Source organism: Condylura cristata, unplaced genomic scaffold (assembly GCF_000260355.1).
Source record: "Condylura cristata isolate star-nosed mole 26May11 unplaced genomic scaffold, ConCri1.0 scaffold00002, whole genome shotgun sequence".
Lineage (NCBI taxonomy): Eukaryota > Metazoa > Chordata > Mammalia > Eulipotyphla > Talpidae > Condylura > Condylura cristata.
The window spans coordinates 47446064-47460879 of NW_004567103.1; the positions used below are offsets into that span (position 1 = coordinate 47446064).

General features: G+C 40.0%; 1 protein-coding gene across 2 annotated transcripts in view; it reads right to left on the reverse strand.

Annotated features, from left to right (window-relative positions):
* The window catches only part of NOSTRIN (nitric oxide synthase trafficking), a 50877-nt gene extending 36488 nt beyond the window's left edge, over nt 1–14389 (reverse strand). For both annotated transcript variants that reach the window (XM_012725968.1, XM_004674573.2), the window contains exons 1-2: nt 14312–14389; nt 4669–4754 (exon numbers count right to left, since the gene is read on the reverse strand). In XM_012725968.1, coding sequence (XP_012581422.1) covers nt 4669–4754; nt 14312–14383 — 158 coding nt within the window. In that variant the 5' untranslated portion in view covers nt 14384–14389. The remainder of the gene's footprint in view (nt 1–4668; nt 4755–14311) is intronic.
* Nucleotides 14390–14816: the final 427 nt, after the last annotated feature.

Sequence of the window (14816 nt, forward strand, 5' to 3'; positions counted from 1 at the left end):
CCATGAAGACTTGGTTACAAGTTGAACTAGGGGAATAATGGGGTGATCCCTGGTGTGAGGCTTGATTAGATCCCAGTCATTTTGGTAAAAATTCAGGAGGACTAACTTTGGGAAGAGCTAATAAACTGCATTTTCATTTTTTGGTTTTGTATTTCTTTGCCTTCCAAGTATACTGATTTGCCAGTCATTTCCACAGCTGTATAAGTTGGGGAGCACAACTTCACACTTCCATATGTGCACATACTTCATTCACTACTATGAAAGCCCCAGTACCACAACTCAGTCACTTTGCCTTCCATATTGTCTCCTTCCTCCCCTAGCTCCACCCCCTCTGGTTATCAGTATATTCTCCACCTGTCTAAGAATTATCATTGCTGTGTTTTGCGAGTTTGTTTTCTTTGGTCATTTGTATTTTGTAAATCAGTAACAATGTTCATTGACTGTCTTTCACTTTATGACTTACTTCACTTAGCATAATCACCTCATGATACATTCATTTTGTCCTAAAAGGCATGACTTTATCTTACTTATTAGATGAGTAGTATTCCATTGACTGTATATTGTATAATTTCTTTGTCCAAATATTTGTCCTTGGGCATTTAGCTTGGTCCCAGGACTTGGTTGCTGTGATTAATACTGCCATATACCTAAGAGTGCATAAATCTTAAACTTCATTTTGGATAGGCTGACTCTGTGGTTCCATAAGTGGAAATGTCCAATAGCTTGCTGAATATAGGTTATTTTGCCTCAGAAATTATCAATATATAAAAAAAGAGCTGATGCTAAGGAAGTACAGGCCACCCAGGCTTTAGATAGAGTAGGAAAAGTGAAAATTTATCAAAGTCCCATTTTTATCATTCACTTCCTCGTTGAGAGCATCTGTAATGGATCATAGAAGGATCAATGACCCCTTCCTTTGACTCACTCTTTCCCACACCTGCTCCAATTCCTTTACCCCAACCCCCACCCGAGTAATGGTACTTGCTATTTGCAAACCTTATCTTAAGCTTCCTTATAGAGGAACAATTGATATTCCTATCAAAGCTGTTTCAAACGTTAACTGATAGGATGCAAGGAAGCAAACATTCATAAATAGTTTGTGGGAATGTGCCTTTGTCTTTTCAAGTCTGATGGAGCATTGTGTTAAAGCCAGCCTGATGACTTTGGCAACAGGCATCTTAGGAGCTGCTGTGCTCTCTGGCTAACTCAGAGGTTGCTGCTACAAATACGGAAACTGAAGTGAGTAATTGGATAAAAGAAGCTAAGCATGACCATGAATTGCAGATGATCTGAGCAAAATGGTGTTTCAATAGCAACAGCTCTTTTCTATCACCACCAATTAGAATAAATGCAAGAAGGCAGCTGAGCTTGAAAAGGAAACATTTGCTAGACTCTGGCTTGATTGCGATGCTTTCTCTTGTAGCCACCAGCTAACCCAGAACTCTCGAGCAGAACCTCATCCCAGTGGACTCTTGAGCATGGTGTCTGGAAATGTTAAAACCAAGGTCAGTAATGACCTTGTTCTAATAATGTGGGCATGCTAACAAGCAAATAAACCCTATCACTTTTATTTATTTATTCATTCAATCTACAAGTATTTGCTGAATGTATTTTACGATGAGGCATGTACTCTTAACTCAGAGATGCCCTGTTTGCTACCTCATTTTATCTTTCACTAGGATGCCTGGTGGATTTTCCTTTGTGATTTTCTAAATCATAACTCTCAATGGAAATAGCATTATTTGTCCAGGAGATTTCCTTTCACCCACCTACAACTGCAAGTAACAGGATTTTTTTTTTTTTGAGTACTTTCTTTCCAGATACATTTCTAATACAAGGGAAGGATATCGTTGATTTCTATGACATTATCCCATCCATTTAAGAGGAAAATAAAGGTAGTGTGCATGTCTGGACAGCTGGTAGAAATCAGCTTGTTAGAGTTTGCACATCCAGGGGAATAATTATTGAATTCACAGATTGGGGAGAGTGAAGACAAGTGTACAAGCATAGTGCCAACCCTTTGGGGGCCACTTATCTTTTTGATATGGTTATTCTGTTTACTCAGACCAAACACAGGAAGAGGCAGCGACTTCAGAGTCACTCCCATGGGAAAGAAATGACCTGACCCTGGAAAGTAACACGGCCTCTATCTTTGGCACCTGACATACAGGCTTAGAATCTAAAAAACAGAGCCACATATTCATAGATTAAAAGAGTTTGTGGTGTCCATTGCAAAACAGTTCTGTCAAAATACTGACTCTAAGGTCAGGAAAAAGACAAAACTTCCAAGCTGACCATAGACGTGAGGCACTCAGCAGGGAAGGGGAGTGAGAGGCTGAATCAGGGGCAGGAAGAGCACAAGGGCTGTTGAGCTGGGTCACAGGACCTGTGGTGGTGGGAGAACTCAGACTAAACCTGAGCGACAATGTCCAATATTGTCCTCAAATGAACAAAATGTAAGAAAATAAATAAATTGAATTATTTAAAAAAATACTGACTTTTGGGCCCTCCCTGGTGGTGCAGTGGGTTGAAGCACAGCACTAAGAAACTAAACCACTTGAGCATGAGTTCGATCCCCACCTGCCCTGGAGGTGACCACATGGCGTGGCAGACCTCTCCTGACCCGCCCGCTGCTCCCCTCAGCAGTGTACTTCATCAGTCAACCTGTTCTGCTCCCCACTCTGTCACTGGTGAAGCCTCTCACCGCCCCTGCACCTCTGACTTGTACCCCAGTTTTGTATGCACAAATAAATAAAATCTTTAAAAAAAAATACTGACTTTTTACCTGCTCTATGACATTCTTCAAGTAAACTACATGATTAAAGACTGAACTAGTTGGGGAAAATGAAAGGAAAGTATGAGAAGGCCTTGCGAAAATGCACATGTATCTGACCAAATATACAGCGATACAGAAACGGCCCCTTGCTTAAGGGGGAATGGTTGAATTGTACATGATTATTTAGTTTTACAAATTGGTCAGAAAACTATCTGTTGTATAAACAACCTAGTATATAGCACATTGTTTTGTTCTAGAGAAGCATAAGATATACTTTTAGTATTTATGCCATGCAGTTTTTATTCCATATATATGCATATAATTTTGCTAACCAGTACATTTTTTAAATTTCCAAATTCTAAATTCTGCTGCATAAGCTAAAGCCATGAAGGGAGATGTCTTCCTCTCCACTGGAGCACACTGGCCAAGGTAAAAGCTAACATGGGTATAGGATCTGCGCACGGATAGGGCCAGGGCAGATGGTTACCCAAGAAGCAACTTCAAGAGAAACACAGGTACAAAATGCAGCTTCTAATTGTATTTAAGTAAATGCACAGAAGTGCAGGATGGAGATGCAGAACGAACCAGACAAGGGAGAAATAGCAAGGCAGCTTTGGAAAGATGATTCAATTCCCACAAATGTATTCAGTTCTCTGTGGAGTTTGCTTACCAAGCGTTATTTATAATCTGCTTCCTGTCTTCACACACAGGGTATTATTTTGAACATGGGGACACCAAATAGTTAGAGCCCAGATAACTACCTCCCGGGTCCTATGTAAGGTTAATATATGTACAAATTCTTTTTGATCTGCCAGAAAGAGATCTTTTGTAATCTAAGTAATGTAATACATTTGTATAATAATTGATCTTATTTTAAAAAATTTCCTTCAAGATTAAGAAAACATTATTTACAGAAGAAATTCCTTCCAAGATTGATCCTCCCTTTCCTTCTATCATACAATCAAATCAAATTGGATGTCATAATAGAAGTGGTGTCTCATTTAAACATTTTTCTTTCTGACTCTACTTGACATATTGGGTTATTTTCTTTATAAAAGTCTATTTGAGAGTTCCTGACTTCAGTCATTGATCCTAATAAGCTGACATTCTCTTTTGCTCTGGCCTTGCTATTACTGGAAGTAAGTGACACACAGACCTTTGTTCCAATGGCACACATTGGACTTTAAATTTGAAATTAAAAGAATAACTTTAAAAGAATAACACTCCTTTCTGAAGGTCTATCTGGAGTTGATATTACAGAATATTCTCTACATGTAGAGAAATAGTCTAAAAGATTATTTATGGCACTATTCAGTCCTTGGGTTCTCAAATTTTAAGCAGGAATTTTGCAACTTTCTTGACTGAGTTAAGTGTGTTCCTTTCAGCCCAGCAAACAGCTTTACAGAAGATCACATTTAAAATTAAGAGATGATACTGAAAATTGTAACTTTTTATTTATCCATTCAATCATTCATTGAACCTTTCTCAAAAGCCAAAAAGGCTGCGCTCTGAGAGCTCAGCATACAGAGGGATGTACAGCCGTGTCCCTGCCGCTGTAGGGGAGACAGGCAGGTATACGAACAGTGGTCTTGAGTGTGAAAAGTATAATCGCCGTATAGTTCATGTACAGCGGTGGGCCCAGAAGGGGATGATAAATGCAGGCTGAGGGGTCAGAAAAAGACTTGCCTGAGCCTTCCCAAGCAGAATTACTTGCTTTTGTTTCCTGATTTTTATGGCACCCAAGTGAAAATCTCTCTTCAAACCAATCTCTCAAGTACCAAAATATAACATTGCATTCTGGAAAGTAGGACTGATTGTAATCACTCCTTCAGTCATTGCATTTGCCACAGGTAAAGAGGAAGAACTGCTTATTGCAAATAGGCATTTTGTACCTTTGCTGAAGAATAGATGTGACCTGCTTGCAGAAATTCTCTCCATTTTGAGAAAACTCCTTTAGGTTCTTGTACACTTTATTGTACTGAAAAAGAAAAGATGCACAGAAGGATTATGAGCACTTCCAAAGATAGAACTCCCATAAATTCAGAAGGCTGCTATAATGATGACTGTCATTGTAAATGATGGTGCAGCTTGGGGAATACACACCTTTTAGATGAGTTCTTAAAGATTAAGTCTCCTCTGCTTGCATATGAAAGGAAACTGGAGAACTTTTCAAACTTAAAGCTCTCTGTTTCTCTGGGTGCCAAAGGCAGACATCAGGAGTAGGGTGCACTCAGATTCTGGCTTCCTGTCACTCCCCTCCCATTGTTCTCAGAAGGTCAAAAGTATATTCTGCATAAACATTTTGGATGTCCCCTCCTCCCCAAATCTTAGAGAACATTCCTGGACCTCCTCACAAACCCGGAACCACCAAGGCAAATGTTTCTTGGCTGAGATATGAAAATTTAAGTGAATATATTACTACTTCCTGCTATTTAACTTTAGTGATAAGAATGTTGTAATGATAAATTGATCATTATAGTTGTAACATTATAATGATGAAATGATGAGAGAACCAAACCTTACAATTTTATAAATACCTTTATAAATATATTTGTATATGAATTTACCAAAGATACCAGAATTCCAAGTAAAACTTTCAACATTTGCTTTAGAACACCACAATGTCATTCTGAGAATTATATATGTAAAGGCACACATTGATGAGAATAGAGTTTTAGTCCCCAAATGGACAGCACGAATGTCAGGTGGTTCTGCAGCATTCTGATGCAGGTCATAGAGGCTCTGGAACAATCCCAAACCACTGTCCATAGTTTCCATTGGGGAGGTGTGAGAGCAGATTATATGTTTCAAAATGAGATTCTACATGAGGGGACACAATTCTATGCAGACTGGGCATCATTCAGAGAGCCAGAGTTCATATATTTCTAGACTGTGGCTGAAAGCTATGTGGAGACAGAACAGGGAAAAGGAACTCAGGCTCACCACATGAAACCTGGGGACCAAAAGAACTTTTCAATAGTATTGGTAACACCTGTTTTAGGGGCTCTAGCCTAGCAAACAGAGGACGTAGGATAGTTCAGGAGGAGGGATCCAATCCACATACATGACCTCATCCAGGCCACAACTTCAGGGATGTCATGGAATACCGAAGATGTAGAAACACAATCCTAATGCCAAATTCTTTCATCTTTGTATGTAGTTTAAGTGTCCTCTGAATTTAACATGGGGAGTTGTGGTGGCAGACAGTAGATTTGATAGACATGCACAGGTAGCAAACAGCTTCTTGAAACTGCCTAGGACACGGGGAGAGAGAGAGAGAGAGAGAGAGAGAGAGAGAGAGTGTGTGTGTGTGTGTGTGTCAGGGTGCAAGGATCCTCCCTAAGGACCTCATTAGTTCTAAATTGCCCTTTGCAAAATCTCTAGATTGTAGGCACCAGGGCTGCACATAACTGAGGAGGATGGGGTGGAGCCATGAACTGCAAAGACAATTGTCACATCTTCTCTGAACCACAGGAAAATGGCCTAGGAGGGCCAGCTCTTCCCGTTTAACCAAACAAGTTGAAATAAGGATTTGCACCTGAAATATGATGTTTACAAAGACCGGAGCAAACAATGCATGCCATTTAAAATTCTCTGCAGAGCAAGCAAAAACATACCTGGAGTGTAGCCTCTGCCATGAACAAAATCACCCCCTTTCCTCTGAGTGTCATGGGAACAAAATCCCTATTTAGCAGCCCAGATTTCTCATTTTTTATTTCCATAAAAACAGTCTGACATCTATGAATTAAAGACATTATAAGATCTCCTTCCATTGCTTACAGCTACAATAGTGAGCATGTAAACATTGTTTCACTTTTTTTTTACTCCTCTGTTACCTAGTCATTTCCACTAACTTCCCCTCTAAGCCTTTTATTTTCTTACCATATGCTAAAGAGCAGCCGACAAACACACCTAAGTACTATAAGAAGAGGTAGGTACGTGTTTGGCAAGGCACCTGCACTATAATAAGTCACTTCTCAGCCTCTGCTCTTAGGTGTGCTATAGACCTAGATGCTGCCCAAGGAGTAGGGGAGGCTTCCTGTGGGGTGCAGTGAAGATTCTCCATCCTCTTTTCTGATTCCTGGACTCAGGAATGATGGCTGATCTCTCTAAGGTGGTCTTAGGATGGGCGCTATGTGCAAAGACAATAGAGCAGAGAGAAACGTAAGTCCTGGAAGGCACCACCTAGGTCCTCAACTCCATTTTGGACTTATTTTATGTGCCAGAGAAATACAATGATAGGTTTTCTAAAGCCATTTCTTCCTTTTTAATATATATAGTTGAACATAGTTCTAACTCATACAGAGTCTTAATTTTTTACTTTAATTTATAAGACATTTTTATATTTCACAAAATAATAACAGAAAATAAAAATGATACACATTGCTAAGTCACAGAAATAGTAATGCTTGCTTCTGCTCTCTAAACAACTATTTTTTCATTTTGTAATTTCTCTGGTTGTTCTTGAGCATTTAATCTTCCATGTGAATAGCAAGCTAAATAATTTGTTTAAATCCTCTTGGGATACTAGTTGGAATTGCATTAAATATATATTCATGTGAATTTGTATACATACACATTTGGGAAAATTGATTTTTTAATGTTATTTAGACTTCCCCTCCAAGGACATAACAAGCCTTTTCATTTTTTCAAGTCTTATTTTATGTTCAATACAATTTTATGAGATCTCTCTGCAGGTTCTGTCGCATTCTCATTTGATTTATTTAGAAATATCTCACAACTAAGCTGAGTATTATCTATGTCAAGTCCTAACTGCTTCTCTCTACAGTTTACAATAAAGCAGAAGCAAAGACCCAACAAATATCACAGGCCCTGGGCAAGGAAGAAAGGCTTGGATGCATGCTTGCAAGTGTTTTTTTTTCTGCTCTGAACATGCAAAAGCTGGGCCTCCAGCTGGGAGAAGACAAAGCAGAGAGAAGGACTGGTGGGATTTGGAGATGTAAGAGTGAGGGGCGCTGAGTCCTGACCCAGGGATCATCCCTACCAGCGCACTGTCACCTGAAGACAGCCTGGATCCCTCAGTCCTAGAGAGGAAGCAGGAGCTCACAGGCATCATGTGGGAGAATGCGGGTGTCAGGGAACCCTCATCTCTAACCAAATAGATGTGAGAAGACTGGGCTGCAGGGAGAGCAGCATTTCCTAACCTTACTGAGTCATTAAAACTCTCCAAGACATGTTTTTAAAATACTGTCTCTAGGGGAGGAATTTTAGATGGGATAGTGCCCTGAAATGTATAAACCAGTTGAGTCAAAACTCAATTACAGTTAGGAAGGAGGGGGGCAGACTGTGGCTGAGAGGAGAGAGTCTGCATTTTCCAAAAGCATTCTAATTCAACTTGGAAACAAGAATCTGCTCAAAGTACATCTTATGGCTTCAGTGGACCCTGAGCTGTTGGTTTAGGTTCAAGAAGATGATTTTCTATCATTTGATAACACTTGCTTTTTTCTCATCATGGCATAAATGAAATATTTGTATGCAGACAATATACACAAAGTTGTTCCAAGAAGAAGAAATTGACCTGTGAGTCCTGCCAAGCGAGGGCTGAAGATTTGTGTTTCAGGATTACCTGTAACTCACTCCCAGAACCCCCGTACACCCAAGCACGCACCAGTCGTGATGCACTTCAGTTAACTTAGTGACCAGTTAAGAGCAGGATGCGCTGCTTATTCCTGCACTGGGGAGAACCTTTATCTTTGATCCAGTGTGCAATATACTGGGCACTCCCTGATATATACTGAGATAAAGGTAACAGCAATTAAAAAAAAAAGGGCTTGCTAACTTTTTCTTTTTTAGCTAACTTCTTTAGAATCAACGATTCTGTATTTTTTTTAACATTTATTTTCATTTATTTATGCATACATGAACTGGGGTATAGGTCAGAGTTGTGGGGTGTGGGGGTGAGGATATTCACCAGAGACAGAGAGGGGAACAGAACAGACAGATCCACCTAAACACACTGCTGACGGAGCAGTGGGTGAGACAGGAAAGGTCTGCTGTGCCATGTAGTCTAGTTTACTGGTCAGGGACCAAACTCATGCTGCAGGGACTGGCAATAACTTGATAGCACTGAGATGTAACCTCTGTACCACCAGGGAGGCCCTGATTCTATATATTTCATCATGTACATTTTACAAACACTTGAAGACAAAAAGATAGTCTTACATAAATAACTATCAAAGCAGATCTCAAAGACCATCTCCTCTCATCCAGCAGGTGTGTGAATTTGTGTATGTGTGTGTGTCTGGGATCAGAAAATCAATCATGGGCATATCTACTTTGAGGGGACAAAAATTTCCTGACCATGGCTTTCTTTGATTCTCCTCTTCTATCCTACCTCTCTTTTCCATCCCACTCTCATGCTCCAGAGAGGCCTCTGGAACTTCTGAAGGGTTCCAGAGAGTATAATTTGGCAACCAGTAAAGTCCAATGCCCTTACTTCATAGTCGAGGCCCAATGAGCTGAGGATAATCTCATTAGTTAGGGAGAGAGTTATGTTTAAAAATGTTGAGTAAATCAACTATGGAACCCATCAGAAAGATTTATAAATGGCTAATAAGTAATAAGTTAACTCAGACAGGCATCTATCTTTAAGTGCTAGGAGAAGTACAGCTGGCTTCCTGAGGTCAGCACTAAAAGGGTTTGCTCTGGTCATAGTTATGTGGAAGATGAAATTTCAGTGTTCTTTAAAAAAAAAAAATATTTGTTTATGCATACAAGAATGGGGTATAGGCCAAAGGCGTGTGGAGTGGTGAAACGATTCACCAAGGACAGGCAGGGGCTACTGCACCATGTGGCTTTTCTCCCTGGCTAGGCATCAAACTCATGCTGCAGTGGCTAGTGATAGTTTGATGGCGCTGAAACTTTGCCCCTATGCCTCCAGGGAGGCCCAAATTTTTGGTGTCCTTTGCGTACCCATTGACCTTTCAAATTTCCACCCTCTACCAAATACCCATTCTAGGGAAGAATCTATTTATTTTTTCTTCCCTAGGAAAGAATCTTATGTACCCATATGAATTTACATTAGCATGTTGCTGCTCCCTTTGGGTCATTAATTACTAGGGGAAAACATGTTTCCTCCTCCCCCCTAATACGGTATCTTCAGTCTGCTGATGTAGTCTTTTATATCTTTCTGAATTCCTCAAAATCCCTTCACATAGTAAACTAGTATAGAGTTATTTCTCATCCTGCCACTAGGGAAATGTTTCTGCTGGTGCTTGTAAACCATCTCTATTGTATCAATTTTGTCATTGCATACAAGCTTAGCAATGTAGGCAATTGGCACATGAAATGATTAGACAGATGACCTATCAACAATGTGACCTGTACTTTATCAACTTGGGATAGCCACTCTTTCTGATTTTTCACAATTTGAATGATTAATGTGTTCAGTTATTCCACAAAAATCCATATTTTATTCTAGATTATCGATAATGTTAAATAAGCCACAACAAGCCCTTCCCCTTAATTAAATGAACATTTGCTGCCTGCCTCTCTCAGGTACTAGGCACTGTGCCACTCATTTCCTGTTAAGTCTGATTTACGAGGGATGGGATACTTCTTCAAAGCACTGTCCCTCTGAAGGATTACCTGTGCTTATTAGGCACGTGTTCGACAATTGGAGTGCCCCCAGTGGACTGTCATGAATTATGAGAAAAAGAACAAGCAAGAACATGGTCTACTGTGCCCTCTTTATAAATGAGAGAAAATGGCCAGAAAAATATGGGCTGATATGTCGCATATCTGATTAATGCACATGCAGATACCTGGCTCATAGAACATCCATGCCAGACCCAACTTGTCTTCTTAACTTTAAAGGAAACCATAGTCCCTCAGGAGTCTTGAACCACTGCATCAGCATCTTTTGTCTTCATGACTACCAACCGCCTATGACCCAAGATGGGAAAGCTGGTTGGCATCTGAAACTCAGGTTGTCACCTAAGCCAACTGGAGAAATGACCCCACAGCCCAGTAGTATTTCACTACTTGATGATGTTAAGGGTAGATGCTACCAGAGTGGAACCCAGAAGGTCAGTGCCGACAGGTCCTGATCTGAAAACTTTGAGAGCAAGTAAAAGCAAAAACTTGGTTCTAGCTTATTTTTTTATTGTTTCATAAAAAAAGTAGTACTTTTATAATTGGATTATTTCATTTGGAGATAATTTGATCCTGTCTACTTCTTTGTATATGAATGTCAAAATGATTTCCTTTGGCATAATTTTAAAAATGAAGCTTTCAAGCATTAAAGCATCAAGGCCCAGAGCCAATTCTTTTCTTTTCAAAAACAGAATTTTTTAAAAATTTCCTTTGAATAAGTTCTGACGGGCCCTCCCTGGTGGTGCAGTGGGTTAAAGCACAGAACTTTAAGAAACTAAAGCCACTTCAGCATGAACTCGATCCCAGCCTGCCCTGGAGGTGATTCCACATGGCACAGCAGACCTCTCCTGACCTGCTTGCTGCTCCCCTCAGCAGTGTACCCTATCAGTCACTCTGTCTGCTCCCTACTCTGTTTCTGGTGAATCCTCTCACTGCCCCTGCACCTCTGGCCTGTACCCCAGTTCTGTATGAATAAATAAACAAATCTTTAAAAATAAATAAGTTCTGACATTCTCAAGATTAAATATTTTAAATATTGTTGAATTATACTGAGCTTTTTAACATTTTAAAGAGTGAGTCTTAAGTATGAACCCCAATTTTTAAGTTACACTGAATGTAAACAGTATTTGTTTTTCTATAAGTTACCATAATGTTATATAAAAATATTCGTGATTTTTATTGTTCATAAAGTCACAGACATTGCAGCAGAACTAGAGTTTATTGTTTATATTCAGAATTAAAGGATATTATAAATTTCAGTAGAAACTAGTACAAATGAAGAGGTCTGTTTTTCATCCATGGGCCTGATGGGGTAGACCAGGTGGCTGAGCTAGGGCTTTGTAAATTAATTTCACTTCTGTGCAATCTGAGTGGCCATGCAATGGACCTTTTGCAGGTAGTTGACAATTTGGGTTCTTTCTGCTTCTTTTCATGAAACTACTTAAGGATTTCATTGCTTCACCCTTGTTTGTTTCATTGGTGCACCCTTGTTTATTCTGCAGCCTCATCTTAACACAACATTGTTCACAAACTGCAGCCTCATCTTAACACAACATTGTTCCCTAAGCACAAGCTGGGACAGAACCAGGAAATCAACATGAACGCTTGACCAAGATGAAACAATTGCAAATAAATAAAGACATTGTGACTTTAAAGAATTTAGAAACTGACTGAAGGGATATCCGCCTCCTAGACTTTGGTGGCACTGGGCCCACATAGATGACCTTGAAGATTGTGTACAAGGAGAGGAGTCTTTGAGGCTTTAGTTTGGTTTAAGGACAAACTCTTCAGCATGTCAGAGAGGGAGCATGACACGGAGATGTGATGATGGGATGTCTGCTTAGAAGGAAACAATTTTCCCCCATCTGGATTCAAACAAAGGCTGCTTTAGAAAAGGATGTGAGACTGTCAGTTTCTTTGTTGTTGTTACTGTTTTAGTTTAACCTGGCCTTGGTTTCCCTCTATCTTAATCTTGCCTTGATGCTGACTTTCTTCTTTAGTGACTGTTAATGCCAAGTTTCTGTTTCCATTTATTCCATTCTTGTCTCACACCATCAATTTATGCCAAAACATCATCAACACTAGGAGCTTTCCTGTTGGTGTTGGGGTTAAAGACCCAGCACTATCAAGCTCATCAGCCACTGCAGCATGAACCTCTGGCCTACACCCCAGTTCTTGTATGCATAAATAAATAAGTCTTTAAAAACAAACAAACAAACATCCTCAAAGCACCATTGGCAAGAAAGGAGTCAACATTTTACTAAGGAAGCAGATGCAAGTGTTAGAGGGCAACCCTGACGTGACATGGGTTACTTGACTGGACCCTCACACGTGTACTTGAAAGGAACTTATAGTAAGACTCAACTGTAGGCACACACAAAAAAATGGTTACCTCATAACTGGGGTCTCTCTTTTTTTGGTTCAAAAGGGTTTATTTACTAAAAAAAAAAAAGGAAAATAAAGAAATAAATAACTCAGGAAAAGGCAGAGACAAAATTCAGTTCTGCTGAATTGAAACTCCAATAGCACCCTGAAAAGCAGTGGGAAAAAATGACCCCCATAGCCCACATATCTGGTTTTATACCCAACCCGGCAGCTTAACTCCACCTTCAGTTCCTAGCAATGTTCCCTTCTGTGGCAGTGACATTATGAGATTTATAGTCCTTCTCTTAGATCTCTTTGGTCTGGGGTGGCAGTAGGGTCCATAAAACCTCTCTGTGGTTTGTTCAACACAACACAAGGGGGAACAAACAACAAATCAGCAAACAATGAAAGACTTCAAAAAAGTGATATGTGTTTACCAATGGAGAGGACACTGGGATGGCAGAAAAGCAAGGAAGTTTCTTTTAAAAGCTATATACTACTGAACTGTTGAAATCTGTTTTCACATTAGATACATTGCTTTTGTATTTAGAGACGTAAAATGGGCAAAGACTGTTACTATCTTGTCATTTATTAGTATTACTAGTCGTTGTGACTTTATCTTATTTAGTGGGTCTGATTCATGAACCAGTTTTGTGAAATAGCACAGTTGCACCAGCTTTAAACCCATGTGTTCCTCATTCACAAACACAAATGAAAGCAGTAGTCCTCTGTTGATCTTTCTCTTTAAAACTTTATTGGAGCTCCACTTATCTAGATTTCTACAGTTTTTCTGTTTTGCTTGTTTTTAGTGAGAGAATGAATGTAATCTTTTATTTTTGATGCCACCTATTTAAGCATGGTTTATTGGGATAACTTACTGACAATCTTTGGTTACTTTCCTCCAAATTAAGCATTCTTCCCTCCCTCCACCCCTTATTGAAATTGCTTCTTGTTTTCTAAATTACATGTCTGATACTTATGCTAACAACCTCATGGTGCCCTTGGACTTTTGACTAATCTTCTGTATTTGGTGAGGTTGCTAGGACTAAAACAAACACATTGGTAAATGTGTCTGAGAACCACCACAGACTGGCTAGCGTGGGGAGTCTGTCCTTCCCTCTGCCTGACTTGCAATTCTTGACTCTAAATGTTATTAAAAAATATGCAAACACCTTCCACCCTAACTTCATCCTCAGAGTCCAAAGTTGCCTGCAAACATTCTGGCTGTTTCTGTATTATTCTACCCACGATGTTGGCGCCACTGGTGTGTCTTAAGGGTTTCCAAAGCCACTGGGCTTGTGTAACTACAATGCCCACTCAAAGGCTTTCCAAGAAAATGAGAATAATAGATGACAATTACCTGCCTTGTCATTTACTAGAAAGTTCTATTTCAAATTGAATCAAACAAAAACCACAACACTTTTATACCACAGCCAACATCCAAACATGTCTGGCTGCTGAGCGTCTCAAGTTTCTTAAGTGAAAATCCATTAATAAATAAATTGACCCCTCAGCCACTCACACACACACATGCCCACACCACACCCAAATACTCACAGAACAATGCATCAGAGGGTCCCTCATGCTGAAATGCTTCTTGCTTCTGTTCTTTTCCTTACACTGCAGCATTCAGCCCTCTGGACGCTGCACTCAAGGTGGGGTGTGTCCTGGACTTCCGGGATTCAAAGGGACTAGAGGACGTCAGTATTAGTCAAACACCCCCTGGAGGAAGTCCCAGCCCCAGACTTTCATCCAGTTCCTTTCCTGAAAAAGCAAAGAATCGCTCCTCCTCAAAAGAAGTGGGAGAAAATTTTTGTTAATACTTAGAGGTCAGAATACTGAGTCCTGAACTGTGTGACCTTGAGAGAAAGCCCAGAGGCTACGAAATGTCCTTGACAGTTCTGGAGCCCCAGCGGATGGGAGAGGAATGCCTACTCTCCTAGCTTGTTGTGTTAATCACATTTATTTTCAGTGTTTCCCGCTGCTCTGATTTGCAGGGGCCTCTCCATCTGGGTGGAGGGAGAGCCCCTTCCAGGATTAGCTAATTCCCAATTTATCTGTG